Raw genomic sequence first — 17121 nt, forward strand, 5'->3', positions numbered from 1 at the left:
TTGTTGTTATTTTCCTCCATTGATGCTGATTCAAATATATACTCCCTGAGACATGGGTGAAACAGGTCCAGCAAGTATAACTGCAATTAGATGTAAAAAAAATATATATATATATATAAATATTATCAATTTTAAATGTTATGAGGAATTAATAATAGAATGTATTTAACAATTTATCCCATTCAATGTCATTATACCAGATTTATGACTCTTATTGTCCTCTCACAACATCTAACACTGCACAGAGAAGGGTTCAATTATTCATATGCTTTAAAATTAATAATGATTAAATTGTTTTAATAATATCTCATATCAAAGCAAGGTTGTTTTTCAGGGACATGTGATAGTTTCATAAGGTTTTAAAGTTGTGTCCCCACTTTTTGTTAACTTCGTCAGATATTCATTAAAATGTAGTAAAATCCGGCAATATCAGGCGCAGCTGTCTCTCTAAAGGACCCCCTAGTCACAGTTCAGAGTTACATCAGTGTCAGACAGGCTCTGCTAAGTTTTATATTTTAAATCCTAATGTTAATATTTCCTGTGTTAAAACCATGATACGTCAACACCATCTTCCAATTTCTGAGAAAATGATTTGAAATATTAAAATAATTTTATTCTCCTGAAACAGGTTCCGTTAGCATCCAGAATCAACAGAAAAAAAAATGGCTGCTACATGAACTATTTAGTTTTGTAAAAAAAAAAAAAATTGTCATACCGTCAGATGTCACCACCACAGATTTTATGTTCCAATGATATATAAAAATACTTAAATGTGACTATTGAATAAAAAGCTTAAGAAAGAATAACATACTCACTTCTTCTTGTATTTCTTTTAATACAGTAATTGATTGATTTTTATGTATTTTATAGTTAAATTATTACAAATTCAGGTTTTCATCGCCACCGTCAGATGTGTCACCTCCATCAGATTAATAGTTTGATAATGTTTCATTTTTCATATTTGTAGTGGAACTGTTGGTCACGTGTGGAAGTGTAATATGTCTGCTAACATGACAATGTGTTTTGAAATGTTAAAAACACCTTGAATGCTGTTAAAGGTACGGTTGAAATTATATTACATAGTTCAAGCTAAAAAGCTGGGAAGTTGAATCAAAGCATAGATCAGTAGCTTAGTACATACAAGATACATAAATGTAATTTCTTGTAAGGTTTTATTTTTTTCAATTTTGGACCCTGCTTTGTCACGCTTCTCAAGAATGACTCGGCATAATTTATATGATTCTTTGTAAAGAAAAAAAAAGGGAAAGAAATTCCCTTATTTATTTATTTATTTATTAATTTGAATTGCATTGAGGTTTACAGAAATGGTTAATATCCTGGTAAAAATGACCGGTCCATTTTGTTTTTGTTTTTTTTTTACTGTGCTGTCTGATACAGTCAGATACCATATAAACTAACAACATCTGGTTATGTAAAAAAAATTTACACAAGCTTCCAGTACAAAGTTTGCAGTATTAATGATTTTTATTATAGGTATAAGAAGTCGATAGTTTTACAGCTAATATATTATAATGCTAAAAGTTAAAATCAAATCATTTTCATTATGATTCTACAGACAATTGTCACTCTCTTTATGTTATTCTATATTAAATTAAATGCATATAATATATATAACATATATAATATAGTATATATAACATATAATATTAGAAATGTAAAAAATATATGAAAAAAAAAATCAATGCCATCTGGCACAAGGTTTTATGATTTTGACAGTAAGGATTATAATTGTAACGAAAATACAATCTGCATAAAATATCACTCAAAATAAGTATTGCAAATCACACTATTTTATGTAAGCCCTTTCTGTTTTTAGTATTATTATTGAAACTAAAATTGAAATGTTTTTCCATAAAGTTTTGTCAACTCTCTCTGTAAATCAGCTACGTTCATTTCCCTAATTTTGGAGTCATTTTCATTGCTCCCGATAAATCCTCCTGAGATTGAACATCTTTTATTGTTGTCTAAGCAGCAGTATGCAGTCCAGAAATAACTGGGCACGTTCACTCTATTTGCTATGTTTGTTGTACCTGGTACCACCCCTGTCACAATGTAAACCTGTTGTGAAAAACAATCCTTTTTCAGTTTATTTGCCAGTGATTGTTCTTTTTCAAACCAAAAAATTCTGTTAAAACATTTGGTTTGTGGAGCAGCATTGGTGAGAGTGAAGGTGGCATCAGCACAGCTCTGTGAGTTTGCCAGGTAGACCGGTGCCAGATGACCTCTGTCGTATCCAGAACCCTCATAATCACTATTGACAGCTTGATAGAGTCCACGCTGTTGTATATACACAGTCCTCGAAAAGTCCATATTTCCTCCTTTCGTAATATCATCAATCTACGTTTTATCAAACATAAGAGAACGTAAACACTTGAGATATATTAGATATGAGAAAAAACAAAAACAAATGTATTTTCCTAGTATTATTCCAGCTGGCATGCATGTCACTATGCACTATTTCAAATGTTTTGGCTACATGCAATTAACAATTAATTTAGATCAATTAATATTTCACTTACTTGAGGTTCAACGTACCACGTGTCTGTTCTTGTGCAGCCCATTACTCCTTCAAACTTGTAGGCAGAGTACACGGGGATCTTTTTACTAGTGTCATAAAGTGTGGCATAATAACAATTACCATTTAGAGTTTGACAGATCTGCTTGTATTGTGGTTCAGGAAATATTGTTGGTGATCTCCCGTTTGCAAAAAATTGGCCGCATTCTTTCTGAAAATCCTGCACAACTTTGGCCGATGCACCGAAGAGAAGCGACAGCATCAGCGCACGAAGAAGAAACATCATGATGAAGATGAGGAGTTGATGAGTGATCGATTTCTCCGCAGGTACAACAACAGTTTTTGCAATTGCTACAACTGCGTGTATTTATATATAGGCTGTATTAAATTAATACTATAAAATAAATATTACTCAAAATATTTATAATATATAATCACATATAACCCGTTACCTTAAATGTATAGCAGTACAAGTCCAAGATCACGCTATTAACCTTTCTGAGCAACAATGAGGAGAGAATGTAAGAAACTGTTATGATATATTCTATGTAGTAAGTAAATATCTACTGTTAATTAATCGGCAAAAAAGCCAAAGACTGCTCAATTGATATTACAGTACATACCGTCACCAAAGGCAAGGAAACACTGCTGTTGTGGTGAGATGGGTGATTATTTATAACGTCCCGATGGTGTCTTTCAACATATAAACACTTTTGAGGTGCACAAACTTGATCCACAACATTTCTCCCAATAGCTACAAAACATATTTGAAGTAATTTGCTTAAGTCCACTTAAGTGTGTTTGATTAGGAAAATAAATAAAGTAAACAATATATTACATTTGTTACAGGATACAGAATATTACAAACTAATGTGGCCCTCTTCACCCAAATCATCTAGACTTTTTTTTTTGCCTGGTGAATAATCATAGTTTTTTTTTGTTTTTTTGTTTTTTTGCTAGAATGACAGAGCGGCATCCAATTCGGTCCACGCGGCGACCATTTTCTATTCACATAGATCCTGTTCTCTTGAACGAGGAAAAGAATTTTCCCAAGGTGTTTTCCAAGATTAATCTTTGATGGCACTAAGATAACACACTGAGTAAACTCTTCCTGTTCTTCCTGTATCACCTTTTCTAAGTTGAATTTGTGCCAACATTAGTTTCACAGTCCTGTAAGATCTCACGACTACTGCTGATTTTCTTAAAAGAGTAAATACAAACAGATGCAGAAAGTGTTTATCATTTCTCTCTATTGTGTTGTAAGTGTCTGTCACTTTGCTGTGAAAAGCAACATTTTAGTCTTTTAGTACAATACAATGTTTCCAACAACGACTGATACATTTATCTTGCGGTAATATTGTCAATAAACACAGAAAAAGCTCAAAACATACAGCACCTTTAAGAAGAATATTACATTACTGATTAAGCGGTACTGGAGAAGAGCTTTAGTGTCAGATTCATTTTGTTGCCAGTAGGAGTTGATAAAGTTTGAAACTAGTAAATATTTGGGAACATTCAGCAGTATATGCATTAAGCTAAACTTGAACTAAGGTGGTGTCTAAAATTGCAATCCTTTCCTCTAAAATCCCCAGAGCTGTTTTCTGAATCAGATAAGCTGACCTGCAGTCTAAATTAGATTAAATGTACACTTATATGGTACAGGGTGTCTACATTAGATCTAGACAAAAATAGATGGACGAGGGAGTTCTAATACTTTTTCTGTGCTAAATTTTATAGTAATCTTTATTTTAAAATGCAGCCTGTACTTTTCTAGAGACTGTTAAAAATTGTAAGGCTGTTACAAGAGATGGCAGAATTTTTTGTGACAATGAAATGTCCTTATCTGAAGTTAGTAGGTTAAAAACAAGAGTTATACAAACAGTTCTCTAAAGAACTGTCTCCTTTTTTACTTAAGGTTTTTGAAGAAAGCATCAAAAATGAGACTCTCCCCCTGACTAGACTGATTATTGGTTTACTCGACTATTCAGAATTGATTCAGGAGGACCGCTTCCTTCTTTACTTAGACTTACAAAAGGCTTTTGATTCTTTAGAACTTCAGTTTCATTCATTAGTAAAATTTGGTTTTGTGGATATGTTTTTGAAGAGTAAATAAAACAATAATGTAAGTGCTTTGATTAAATTATGGCATTTCACCCAGGTTTAGTTTATCCAGAGGAGTGAGGCAGGGGTGTCAATATTTCTTCCTATTTATTTCTCCATGTCGTGCAGCTACTGTCAATATTTATATGAGAAAGTGCTATTCGAGGTATCCGTATAGCAGATCGGGGCATATTTTTAGTCAGTAAGCAGACAACGCCACCTTATTTTTATGAGATGCTTCCCAAATTCCTATAGCAATTAATCATAAAATTTTTCTCCAAAGCTTCGGTTCTTACTCTAAACCTGGGTAAGTGTGAATTAATGTCTATCAAAGACTGTACAGCATCCACTATTTTTTCTTGATTTCTCTTCTTTGAAAAACACTTACATTAGGCAGTTTTTGTGAAATCCGAATTCAGTTTTTTTAATGACTCTGCTAACAATTACAATTAAACCAGAAGTCACAATAACAACGAGGAAAACATTTGATAAAGTTTCTCTTTCAGACAATAGCTCACTGGTGCTTTATTATTATGAAAGAGTTCACTTTGTTTCTGCTGTGGGAGTTTTATAGAGTTATCAAACAACTCAAATGAACCAACATTATAAAGTGTTGTCAGATCTTTCTCTAATTCCCCCACAGTTTTGTCTTTGGGAGTAATATTCTTGTTCTCTCCAATAAACCCTCTTGAGATCTGACATTTGTTATTGTTGTCTAAGCAGCAGTATGCGGTCCAGAAGTGACTAGGCACTTTTACTCTATTTTTTATTTGACTTGCACCTGGTACCACCCCTGTCACAATGTAGACCGAATATTTTTTTGATAGACATTGCTCGGACAGTTCTTCCGCAATGCTTTTTTCTAGTTTCTTCCACTGTCCTCGGTTAAAAGAGCGGTCTTGTGGAGCAGCATTGGTGAGAGTGAAGGTGGCATCAGCACAGCTCTGTGACAGTGCCTGGAAGACTGGTGCCAGATGACCTTTGTCGTATCCAGAGTTATCATAGTCACCATTAAGAGCTTGATGGTCTCCAAGTTGTTGTATTTTAACATCTTTCTCACATTTCATGGATGATGATTCTTTTTTGTCGTCAAGCTGCAATAGTAAATCAATTGAAAATAAGAGCTTAAAAAGGACAATTTACGTTGGAAGAGAAAAAAAAATCATACTAATATGGGACACAAACATTTAAGTACAGCAAATGTATTGTTATTCTTCATCACAGCAAAATACAACTCATGCTATTCAGCTTTATACCACTAAACATAATTATTATCAATCTCTCTTTTATTTTAGAATCATTTATCCTATTTAATATCCTAATGTTTCTTTTGATTTTAAAGCGGTTTGCCACATTACTTGGCACTCATAAATTATGAATTACTTTGCAAAGTAGAGACATGTAGACCTCAGAATCAAATGGACCTATTCAAGGTCTCAGATCATAATTTATGTTTTAATTCAGTTATAATACAGTGTAAAAGAAGACTAATAGCTGGATGCTGAATGGAGTATTACATTATGGGCTGAAAAATATTATTTGAAAAACAAAACCTTTACTTTGAAAATCACAAAATTTCACAGCTAATCTTTAAAGTCTGATAAAAAGCCAACATAGTACTGTTACTGTATATTTGTAATGAAGCCAACCAACGTAGAGTAGCATTTAAGGTAATATTTCACTTACTTGAGGTTCAATGTACCACCTGTTTGTTCTTTTGCAGTCCTTTAGTCCTTCAAACTTGTAGGCAGAGTACACAGGGATCTTGTTGTCAGTGTCATAGAATGTGGCATAATAATAAACATTATTTAGAGCTTGGCAGATCTGCCTGTATTGTGGTTCAGGAAATATTGTTGGTGATCTCCTGTTTGCAAAGAATTGGCCGCATTCATTCTGAAAATCCTGCACAACTTTGGCCGATGCACCGAAGAGAAGCGACAGCATCAGCGCACGAAGAAGAAACATCACGATGAAGATCATGGATCAAGTTCTCTGCAAGATCAAGATTCAATATAAATATTTATCAATACTTAAATCACATATATAAATAACATTTAGAGCAAGAGCGAGCAGCTATTAAGCTATAAAAAGAAAATAATGTGACAATGTAAATAACATGCTTTCATTTTAAGTTTTATTTTTAAACACTGGAACTAATATAATGCTGGAATAGTCTTTTAAAGCACTAAACAATAAAGATTAAAATACCTGGTAATGCAATCAGCTCCTTCTTATCGTGTCATGTGAAGGCTGGGCAGCTGCACTGCTCTTCTGGACAGCGTTCACACAGCATGACTAGGCTTTCACAGGCGAGCCACAACATTGCACTGCGTCTGATTTTTAACCAACGAGCAGGTCTGCACTATTGATCTGCTGAGGCCATCGCTACTTTTAAAGAAACAGCTGGAGACACAATCATTAATCAACATCCAATATTTATCAAAGTTACGTTCTTGCAAGTAGAAGAAAATCTTTCCCCCATTTTTATTTAGTGTAATAGTATTTGAAAGTATGATTAAGCTAAAAGTCGGTATGTTTTTCGACTTAAATATTTATATTTTGATCGGTTTATAGATTGCAACCAAGAAAAACTAAATGATAAATGAAATTTTATATGATATTCTCATTAACATGCAAAGACTGACACAGAAGAGATTGATTTCTTTGCAAACCAAAATTATTGTCATGGCTTCATAACATTTTTTGGTCGAACCACTGATGTCGTGCACTATTTTCTTATAGTTGTGTGGTAGTTGTGTTGCTGTCTATGCAGGGTCAGAAAGCTCTCAGATTTCATCGGAAATATCTTAATTTGTGCTCCAAAGATGAATGAGGATCTTACCGGTGACAATGACATGAGGATGATTCATTAATGAGATATATCTATAACATTTTGTGATATTTAAACATTAATCTGTGAATGCTTTATTTTTTAGACTTCAAAGATTTCTCTCAAAAAGTTAGATCGAAGCTCTAAATAATCAGACACCTGTCAACAAATTACAACGTAATGTGTGTTTCCTTGATGGGTTCATGAGAAAAGAAGCAAATCATTGAAACCAGCTTTGTAAACCATACGAACCTATTCGTTGCAAAGATGGTTAAAAACCCCAGTATGCTCAAATATCAGACAAGGTTTTATTTTGGCACATATGCAAAGATGACATTTCAACCTGGTAAGGAGTATGATTACACCACCTCTTTACTAGGAAACGCAAAAGTAGTGATTGTCCATTTTGCTCAAAGACCTTTTAAAGTAAAAACAAATAGGTTTTCCAAAATTGTTTCACTAATATATATATATATATATAAAACAATTTGCATAATATAATGCTTCTCTGACACAAAGCATTAACCAGGTTAATCCACCACATGATTTCCATTTTCTGATTTCGTCTTGATTACAGTCACTGTTTAATGGGCTCTTCAGCGACACGGCTTTTGAAAAGCGTGATCTCGTCCAGATGGCAAAGTGGCATACCTCTGATAACATGGGCCAGATCCTCGTGCAGTAAAGGGTAAATCACCACACTGAGGGCTGGACGAGATACCGAGAAACTGCAGGAGGAAGAGAAATAACCGATAAATATTTGATAGACAGGCTGGAATCATTCACTAATTAGGAAAGTCTTTATTAATCAAGAATTCTTTAAAAGCAACTAACCTGTCCAGCAGGGTTTTCTGCAGAGTTTTACAGGCCACCAGGGTACCACCCATGAACATGTGACACATGATGACGTCAGCGCAGCTCTGCATGAAGGACGCCACAGCGGCGGGCTGGAAGGTCCCATGTCGAGAAACCAAACACACACGCCGCAGATGGTGACACTGACTGAGTGCTTCAAAAAACGCAGCGTTCGCATTTAAATAGGGCTGCTCCAGTCTGCAGTTTCACACACATACAAACACAATGCAGTTATAGGGTTAAAATAGTCTGCTAAAAATTATTCATAATAAACGTCTCTGAATACATTTTAAAACGCAATTTATTCCTAAGATCAAAACTACATTTTCAGCATCATCAATCCAGTCTTAAGTGTCACATGAAGATTCAGAAATCATTAAAATATGTTGATTTTTTATTTAGCAAAACATTTGTCTGTATGTATATTTATGATATAAATGTTTATCACACATTAATGTAAGAATTAAATGCAACTACTTAAACATAGGATGTACAGCAATTAATTCGTTATGATGCTGCCCCCTATTGGTGAGTTACAGTTTCAACATGAAATTATGTGTGACGTGTGTATGTATGTTTGTATATACCTCATGATTTGTTTTGGCTTTGTTTGCTGAAAGTAATAATTGAAAAGTAGTTTATCCAGTAACATGCAAACATTGTGCATAATAAATCAGTCATGGTGTGTTAGAAGGTGGTCAAAGCAATGCAAATATGTCAGTATTTCACATCAAAATACCTCAAGAAGCATGCTGTCTGTATGGTACTTTGATGTCTTACACCGATCAGTTGGCAAAACGCAAAAAAGCTAAAACCGAGATGCATGTACGGTATGGTCGCCTTAATATATATACTGCAAAAGTCTTTGATTAGATTGTTGACTGCATTTTGTGCATGGAGCGTGCAGTGGCGTTTGCGTTTACCGTAAGTCCCTGAGCTGTGTACAGTAGGAAAGAGCTTCCAGCAGCGCCTGCATGTAGTTCATGGTCTTTAAAGATCCAAGATTGGCCAGCGATAACGAACAAAGGTCCTTGCACCCCTGAACCAGCTCGATCAGTCCCGTCCCCTTCAAAACTCCCGGTAAGTGAGCGAGGGTGAGCTTGCGCAAAAATTTCATCCCTCCCAAAGCAGCTAACTCACCATCTCCGACATTATAAGACCAGGGGCATGCAGCAGGGTCCTTGCGGATGGCCGGCTCATTGCGTGGCATGGCAGAGGAAAACCCTGCGCCAATCAGCTCCAGCTCCACTAGATGTGGGCAACCTTGGAGCAGAGGCTGAACGCACAAGCCTCTATCCCGCCGCTCTTCTCCCTGAACCACGGTGACCTCGGTTGAGGGTCGATATGTAGGCACCCCGATGCGGCTGCTCTTTTTGAGCCCGAGTAGTAGTGATCTTGAGGAGAGGTCTGTGTTGGAGTCTTGAATGTTTGCAGGTGCTTGAGCAGACTGTGCCAAGGCACACACCGGAAGTGCCAAAGAGCACAAGGCAGCGAGACGCCCTAAAGAGCCACACAAGTGTCCATCCTGCCCAGCGGGAAGAGCATGGTGGTAGTGCGTGGCCGATAAATTAAGGTGAATGAGATGCGGGCAACATTCAGTAAGCGATTTGACGCTCTCTGCATCCATCTCCTCCTCGCCCTTCCCACAGCTCTCAGCGAGAGGCCCTCGGCCGCAACCGCGCAAGTTGAGACTCTTTAAGGGTGTGAGGTCACGCCCTGCACTAAGGAGCACATGTAGAGGGTTGAACCCTGGAGATGAACAGCGTGAGACATTCAGGTAAGCGGGGCAGCCATGCGCCAAGACCCGCCCAAGTATAGCACCATCCAACCACGTGCGTGGAAGCTGGAGAGCGCTAACGGTGTTTCCCACCGTCGACGCCATGCTCTCCATTAACGCCGTCATTGCAACCGGCCTCGGTGGTGCGGGGCCCGGCACAGATAGTACCAGTCCAGTAAGACCCTCCGGGACTCTCATACTGAAGACAGCTAAGTAGAGCGCCAATAGAGTGCGGTTGACTTCACCAGGCGCCAAGCGTGCAGAGAACCAACGCAGGTTCTGATAATGCGGCACGCTGCTCTGGCCCACCATCAGCTGTGCGCAGCCGCCCGCTTCCCTCCAGCCCTCGCTGGCCTCTAGATAGAGGTGCAGGCGGCGAAGGGCACTGCAGCACGGAACCACGCCGTACGAGGGAGTCAACAATGTCTGCTTGAGCTCCTGCAGACGCGCCAAAGCAGACTTACCCTCGGCGCTCAGCTGATGGAGGTCAAACCCCGGCCCCACATCCAATGCCAGAGAGCGCAGAGAACGAAGAGAGGTCAGGAGATGCGAGAGGCGAACTGAAGTCAACCGACAGCCTGAAAGGTCCAGGCTGACCAGAGCCTTACAGCGGGTGACCTGATCCACTGTAAAGCCGGCCAACCAGTAGCAGCCGCTCAGGTTTAAAGTCTGGATGTCGCCAGAAAGGTTCTTCAAAAGCTGCTTCACAGCATCGTCTTTTGCCTGTGAATAGGAAGCAAAGCAAATGGAAGATTTTCAGGTCTCGGTTGGCATTTCTGCTTGTCAACCTTTTAAAACCAGTCAAACAGGTAAAATTATACAACCTGGCAAAATAGATGTTTTTTTTTTTCTTCTTTTTTTCTTTCAAGTGCAGCAAGTAATCAATGATATATGAATGAATGTTGAACTATGAATAATATATGATAACATAATTATTGTAATTATTGTATTTTTATGTACATTTGTTTACATGGAAAAAAATGTATTATGTGTGGAAAAAATAATAAACATTTATTAATTTCATAGAAAATGTTATTAACTGCATAATAACTTTTGAATTACTATAATATATAATATGTTAATTTTTATATAACAAACATATACATTATACATTTAAAAATCTGCAAAGCAATATAATAAATGTAAATATAAATTTGTACATTTAAATTCACAAAAAAATATCTACTCTCTCAATACAGATACTAAATGGATAACTAAATGGAATGGACAAGACTTAAGACAAGTCCTAAACTAAATGAGCTTTTTCAACTGAAAGAAACGTGCACTAACTGATGTTAAAATATGTCTTTGTTTTGTCTTAAGATGCACAAATGCTTTTTTTCTAAGGCATATTTATTAAAGAAAATAACTTAAAAGTCCTAATTGAACTATGGTCTAATCCTGGCTTAGGTTCAACCCTGTCTATTAAACTGGGTCATTAAGTTTTAGGAACAAATGAATCCCTACACTCTAATCAAACCATTTTTCATCAGAAATACTTTTATGTTTTTGAGAGACGGTAAATGTAAGTGAGAGTGTGTGTGTGTGTGTGTGTGTGTGTGTGTGTGTGTGTGTGTGTGTGTTGGAAGCTTACTGTAAATTCTTTATGCAGGTGTATGTGGGCTCTCAAGCTCTTGTCCAGACAGAGAGTTCGAAGTTTCCGGCACACTTGACTCACATTAAGCATCAGGTCATGGCTTGGAATGAATCGCAGGATATTCAGTAAAATTTCATCCGAGAAGTCTGAGATAGTGACAGAGGTCTGGGAAATGCTGTCTAAACAGCACAAAGCCTAGAGAACATCAAGAACAAACATTTATCCATACATAGCACTAATTTGACTATTTTGACTAATTTTTAATCCAAGAGTGTATTAACCAGAGAATGAATTGTTTACAAAATATTACAGTGAAGTCTTACTTCGTCAGCTTCTAAGTAATGTTACTACAATACAGATGTAGTAATCAGGACTGTCAAAACAAATGCCAAAAAAATGACAGAAAGCTTTCAGAACGCTAGTAATTTATTCTACGATCTATAAGCCTGTTAATAGTATCCACAATATTAAAGACTGTCCGTAATATATTATTAAGAAATGTTAGCACGTTCTGCTAATCTGTTCCTTACGAAGACTGAATATCTTCGCGTCCAAATGTTGTTTGCTAAATAAAATAATCTTTACAGGCAACAAAATGCAAAAGCTAACTAGCATGAATGATCAGCTCTAGATGCAACTTACCGTTTCAATTTGATCATCCATGACGCTTTAAGGAAATCTGTTTGGATATGTACTTCAATGATACACAATAACAAATTGTTGCCATCTCAAAAAATATATAATTCATCCATTGAAAATGTGACTGCCTCTGTAGGCACACATATAGCGGCATCAAGATGTAGCACCATCGGAAACTTTGAAAGACGTACCTACTTCCGGTACGACGCATCTAGTAAAAAGGTCCCCGGGTGTGGTCATTTTTAATTTGGTTTAATTTTCATTAAAAACATATCCCCCGGTTTTACAGACAAGGCTTAAGCCTAGTCCGGGCTAAAATATAAGTCTGAGCTCTTTCAAATTAAAGAAACTGACTGATCGTAAAATACATCGGTACCTTGTCTCAAGATGGAATGTTTTTTAATGAGGCATACTTATAACAATTACTTAAATTACCTAATTGAAGTATGGCCTAATCCTGGCTTAGTTTAAACCCGGTCTGTGAAACCGATCCTAAATATAATGTAGTCAAGTCAAACACTAGTGTCTAAACGCGAAATGGAGAAAAATCCCATTTCCGTATTCAATCTCACCGCGATAATTCGGAAGTTCATTTATGGAGCAGGTTAGTGAGAAAGTAAGTGTAGGAGTACTATAGACGTATCATACAAACCAGGAAACGAGCAAATTGAACTGGGTTGGAATCCGTTATTTGGAAGAAGAAAAAAATTGATGTACTTTTGTCCATGGAATCAAGTGAAACATTTACTCTGGCATCAGATTTAAAAAACGGACACTACTAATATACGGTATTGAGAGTGTTATTCCAGTATGCAAGGTGCTGTTAAAAAACCCTCCAGAAGCACTTTTAATTTGTGATTTATGGCGTGACTCCAAAAGGCATTTAATTCTGAAAAACATGACAATCATTTGTGATAAGACTACACAAATATTAGTAAAAACCATTTGACTTCATTCTATGAAACCTAAGCTGCTTATTTGCAGAAAGCAGATCACGCCTCGTTTCTAGTCGTCTTGTTAGACTTACAATGTAGCATGAGTATGCTAATAGTCTTGACATCTGGGATCCAGGTTTGAACAAAGGCCATCTTGTCCCATTGACACCAGCTGGTAACCGAGGCAGAGTGTATAGCATGATACCCCATTAAAAAGAGCTCGAAGTTTAAGACCTGAGAAAATGCTTAGACAACTGAAGACAGAGACTGTATGTGGTTTTACATGTGCACGTTTTATTTGGGTTTTTACTTGTCAGTGTACAGAGACACCCTGGCTTACAGATGCAAGGGACGTCCCTCATTCACATACCCTAGGGGAGTCCTGCAAGATCTTCACGTTTAAAAGGTAAAGCTTTCCCCATCATTGCAACAATAACAAACTGGGCCAAGTTTAAGGCTGAAGTACAAAAAAAGAACAATGCAGAGTACATAATTTACATAAACACTATAACAAAGGTCATGTATGCCCTCAGTGATGGGGGCGAAGTGGTAGACGCTTCTGGAATGACTAAAAGAAGAAATGTACATTGAAGTCCTCTCGGGGAAAGCTCCTCCCCCTGTAAGACAACTACCTCCCTTTCCAGTTTCCGCATCCTGAGTCAATGCGCCATACAGAGCAGAAGCCATGCTGATGTCATCTTGTTCGAGAGGTTTAGGTTGGTCGTTTGATTGAATCCTACTGCATGGCCATTTATGGTGGCAACAGTTCTGTTTAGAAGCACTTCCTGTGGACGATGGAAGGGCCAGACTCATCATACTCCTGCTTGCTGATCCACATCTGCTGGAAGGTGGACAGGGAGGCCAGGATGGAGCCACCAATCCAGACAGAGTATTTACGCTCAGGGGGAGCAATGATCTACAAGAGAAAAGACGTGTTAGCTCTACTTGACCACAAGCCATTACAACAACAAAAACTTCTAAAAAGGTGCATCACCTTGATCTTCATGGTGGAAGGAGCAAGGGAGGTGATCTCCTTCTGCATACGGTCAGCAATGCCAGGGTACATGGTGGTACCTCCAGACAGCACAGTGTTGGCATACAGGTCCTTACGGATGTCCACATCACACTTCATGATGGAGTTGAAGGTGGTCTCATGGATACCGCAAGATTCCATACCTGTAATCAAGAGAAAGTTAAAATCTCAGTGAACTCGGCAAGAGAGCACAAAAACCCATAGCATTTTAAATGCACAGCATAAAGCTTACCCAGGAAGGAAGGCTGGAAGAGAGCCTCAGGGCAACGGAAACGCTCGTTGCCAATGGTGATGACCTGCCCGTCAGGCAGCTCGTAGCTCTTCTCCAAGGAGGAAGATGAGGCAGCGGTTCCCATCTCCTGCTCGAAGTCCAGGGCCACGTAGCACAGCTTCTCCTTGATATCACGGACAATTTCTCTCTCGGCCGTGGTGGTGAAGCTGTAGCCACGCTCGGTCAGGATCTTCATCAGGTAGTCTGTCAGGTCACGACCAGCCAGATCCAGACGCAGGATGGCGTGGGGAAGAGCATAACCCTCATAGATGGGCACGGTGTGGGTCACACCATCACCAGAGTCCATCACGATACCAGTGGTACGACCAGAAGCATACAGGGAGAGCACAGCCTGGATGGCCACATACATGGCAGGGGTGTTGAAGGTCTCAAACATGATCTGTAGAAAACAGAAAATGTATAAAGTCAGATCTCTTGAAGTTTCCAGTGAATTCACCAAAATCAGAAGCCACTGCGTGATTAAAAAGGAGCAAAACCTCCTTGGCACACCATGCTATAAAATGTCCCACTCAAGATGGTTAGAAAAGTAAAGTGTTAGAAGCTACCATGCAGGAAATACATTTCAAGAGGAATAAACCTTTTGAACCTCCTATCAGGAGATCATGGCAGAGGGCAGAGAGCCTGAGAGGAAACCGATAGAAAGGAAGTGAACGAAAGAAAGGGACAAGAGTAGTAGGATTCATATAATTTGTCAAAGACGCACCTGTGTCATCTTCTCCCTGTTGGCCTTAGGATTGAGGGGAGCCTCTGTCAGCAGGACAGGGTGCTCCTCAGGGGCAACACGCAGCTCGTTGTAGAAGGTGTGATGCCAGATCTTCTCCATGTCATCCCAGTTGGTCACAATACCGTGCTCAATAGGATATTTAAGGGTCAGGATACCTCTCTTGCTCTGAGCCTCATCTCCCACATAGGAGTCCTTCTGTCCCATGCCAACCATCACTCCCTGGAGAGAAAAAATAATTTGTTACCAAACTACTCAGCAACAAGGACAGTGTAAAGAGTAATATTCAGAAGCCATGTAAAATGTGTTTGAGACAAGTTTAACTTCAGTTAGCACTGCTGTTCTTTTCAGTTTAATGCAATTATGGCATTTTAGAAGCTTGTTAAAATTAAGAACCTGCAAAATGAACACTACTGAACTGAATTAAACCATTTAGCAGTACAGTAGAACTCTCCGAAATTAATACTGCATTAAAAGGAGTTTCATGAATCAATTGTATAAAAATGCAAATACAATCACTGTCATAAAACAACTGGTTTAAAATGTATCGATCGTTTTAACACTGAAACTCTTCAGGGAATTAACGTTACCTGATGCCTGGGTCGGCCAACAATGGAGGGGAAGACAGCACGAGGGGCATCATCTCCAGCAAAACCGGCTTTGCACATACCGGAGCCGTTGTCAACGACCAGGGCAGCGATTTCCTCATCCATGGCTGTAGGGGGGGGGAAGCGAAACGTTAATGCAATCAGCAGAATCCCTCTCGTAGGCGGGTGGTGTCTGACGCTTTCGACGACTGGCCAGTAGGCGGCGCAAAGGCGCAGGGATGAAACCGAGCGGTTTGAGACAAAGGAAGTGGTCAGGCAGTCTCACTATTGCCTTATATGGCAATAAGTTCGAGCAGCTCAATGCCGCCGATTCAGCGCGTGGAATCAGACCAACGGACGCGACCACTCCCAGTTTCAAAGGCCGAGATAAGCGCTTTACCAGACGAACAGCATTACGATCCTGATGCTTGCAAAATCGCCCTTTTATCAAGAGGATGTGCTGAAACGCCTGCATTTCGCGAGTGCTGCAATCCTATTTAGTGACTAAACGACACGTCTAAGAAATTCCATTACAGCTTAATTCGACAGTCTTGAATGAGAAACGCAAAAACAATTTTAAACGATTAAGCCAGACCTCTCTTAAACGGATCAAACGGCTCAGATGGAAAGAGAAGCCGGTTACTGTGTTATAGTAGCCACACCCACCATTCAAACTGCGAACATCGAAGACATTAACTACCAAATCCACGTTTAATGGCATTTTATTAAAACCAATTAAAGCATTTTACACTTAATATAATAATGTAAGCCCGTCTAGTAACAAAGAAGCTTAAAATCCGCCCAGCAAAGAAAGCTAAAAAGCTATCGGTCGATACCACTGAAGTAAAAAATAAAACGTTGGCCTTCAAAAGCTAGTTGTAAAACCCACATGAAATTACTTTATTCCAGTTACATACAGAATTAAAACTCGAGTCTTGTACCAATATATGCGGAACTTCAGAAATAATAAAATTAACCTTCAACCAGCGACATTACAACTACTAATATAATACTAAACAACATTTATTAGTAATACAAGTCAGTCTCACCTGTGTATTAGTAGGTTATTGTGAACAAGGGATGTGAAGATCTTCTCAGCGTGCACTGAAAACTCACAATACTATGCGTGAGGTGGGTCACAGTTTTATACCCGGCGCTGCGGCCGGCTCCTTCCATATAAGGTAAACTTTCGGCATCGAGCGATCTGATTGGCCAGCAG

At 38.4% G+C, this 17121-nt stretch overlaps 4 protein-coding genes across 5 annotated transcripts; all 4 read right to left on the reverse strand.

Annotated features, from left to right (window-relative positions):
• Nucleotides 1–1274: 1274 nt before the first annotated feature.
• On the reverse strand, nucleotides 1275–3287 carry LOC122347124 (endonuclease domain-containing 1 protein-like). 2 transcript variants are annotated; one of them, XM_043242194.1, is made up of 4 exons: nucleotides 3160–3287; nucleotides 2989–3034; nucleotides 2541–2893; nucleotides 1275–2358 (listed from the first exon to the last, which is right to left on the reverse strand). In XM_043242194.1, exons 3-4 carry the CDS (start codon nucleotides 2820–2822, stop codon nucleotides 1852–1854), a joined length of 789 nt encoding a protein of 262 aa, XP_043098129.1. In that variant the 5' UTR covers nucleotides 2823–2893; nucleotides 2989–3034; nucleotides 3160–3287; the 3' UTR covers nucleotides 1275–1851. The 2 variants fall into 2 exon arrangements, with proteins under 2 accessions (XP_043098129.1, XP_043098120.1); XM_043242185.1 differs by having other exon boundaries at nucleotides 2541–2857; nucleotides 3160–3286.
• A 468-nt stretch (nucleotides 3288–3755) lies between these two features.
• On the reverse strand, nucleotides 3756–7618 carry LOC122347076 (endonuclease domain-containing 1 protein-like). The gene is made up of 3 exons (XM_043242088.1): nucleotides 6845–7618; nucleotides 6323–6628; nucleotides 3756–5730 (listed from the first exon to the last, which is right to left on the reverse strand). The coding sequence occupies exons 2-3, from the start codon at nucleotides 6614–6616 to the stop codon at nucleotides 5098–5100; spliced, it is 927 nt and encodes a 308-aa protein (XP_043098023.1). The 5' UTR covers nucleotides 6617–6628; nucleotides 6845–7618; the 3' UTR covers nucleotides 3756–5097.
• A 142-nt stretch (nucleotides 7619–7760) lies between these two features.
• Nucleotides 7761–12523, reverse strand: fbxl18 (F-box and leucine-rich repeat protein 18). The gene is made up of 5 exons (XM_043241809.1): nucleotides 12338–12523; nucleotides 11693–11890; nucleotides 9245–10821; nucleotides 8301–8519; nucleotides 7761–8194 (listed from the first exon to the last, which is right to left on the reverse strand). Exons 1-5 carry the CDS (start codon nucleotides 12356–12358, stop codon nucleotides 8044–8046), a joined length of 2166 nt encoding a protein of 721 aa, XP_043097744.1. The 5' UTR covers nucleotides 12359–12523; the 3' UTR covers nucleotides 7761–8043.
• Nucleotides 12524–13543: 1020 nt separating this feature from the next.
• Nucleotides 13544–17107, reverse strand: actb1 (actin, beta 1). Its single transcript, XM_043242049.1, has 6 exons — nucleotides 16952–17107; nucleotides 15906–16030; nucleotides 15298–15537; nucleotides 14535–14973; nucleotides 14264–14445; nucleotides 13544–14185 (listed from the first exon to the last, which is right to left on the reverse strand). Exons 2-6 carry the CDS (start codon nucleotides 16026–16028, stop codon nucleotides 14042–14044), a joined length of 1128 nt encoding a protein of 375 aa, XP_043097984.1. The 5' UTR covers nucleotides 16029–16030; nucleotides 16952–17107; the 3' UTR covers nucleotides 13544–14041.
• Between the last annotated feature and the right edge of the window lie 14 nt (nucleotides 17108–17121).

This window comes from Puntigrus tetrazona, chromosome 1, assembly GCF_018831695.1.
Source record: "Puntigrus tetrazona isolate hp1 chromosome 1, ASM1883169v1, whole genome shotgun sequence".
Lineage (NCBI taxonomy): Eukaryota > Metazoa > Chordata > Actinopteri > Cypriniformes > Cyprinidae > Puntigrus > Puntigrus tetrazona.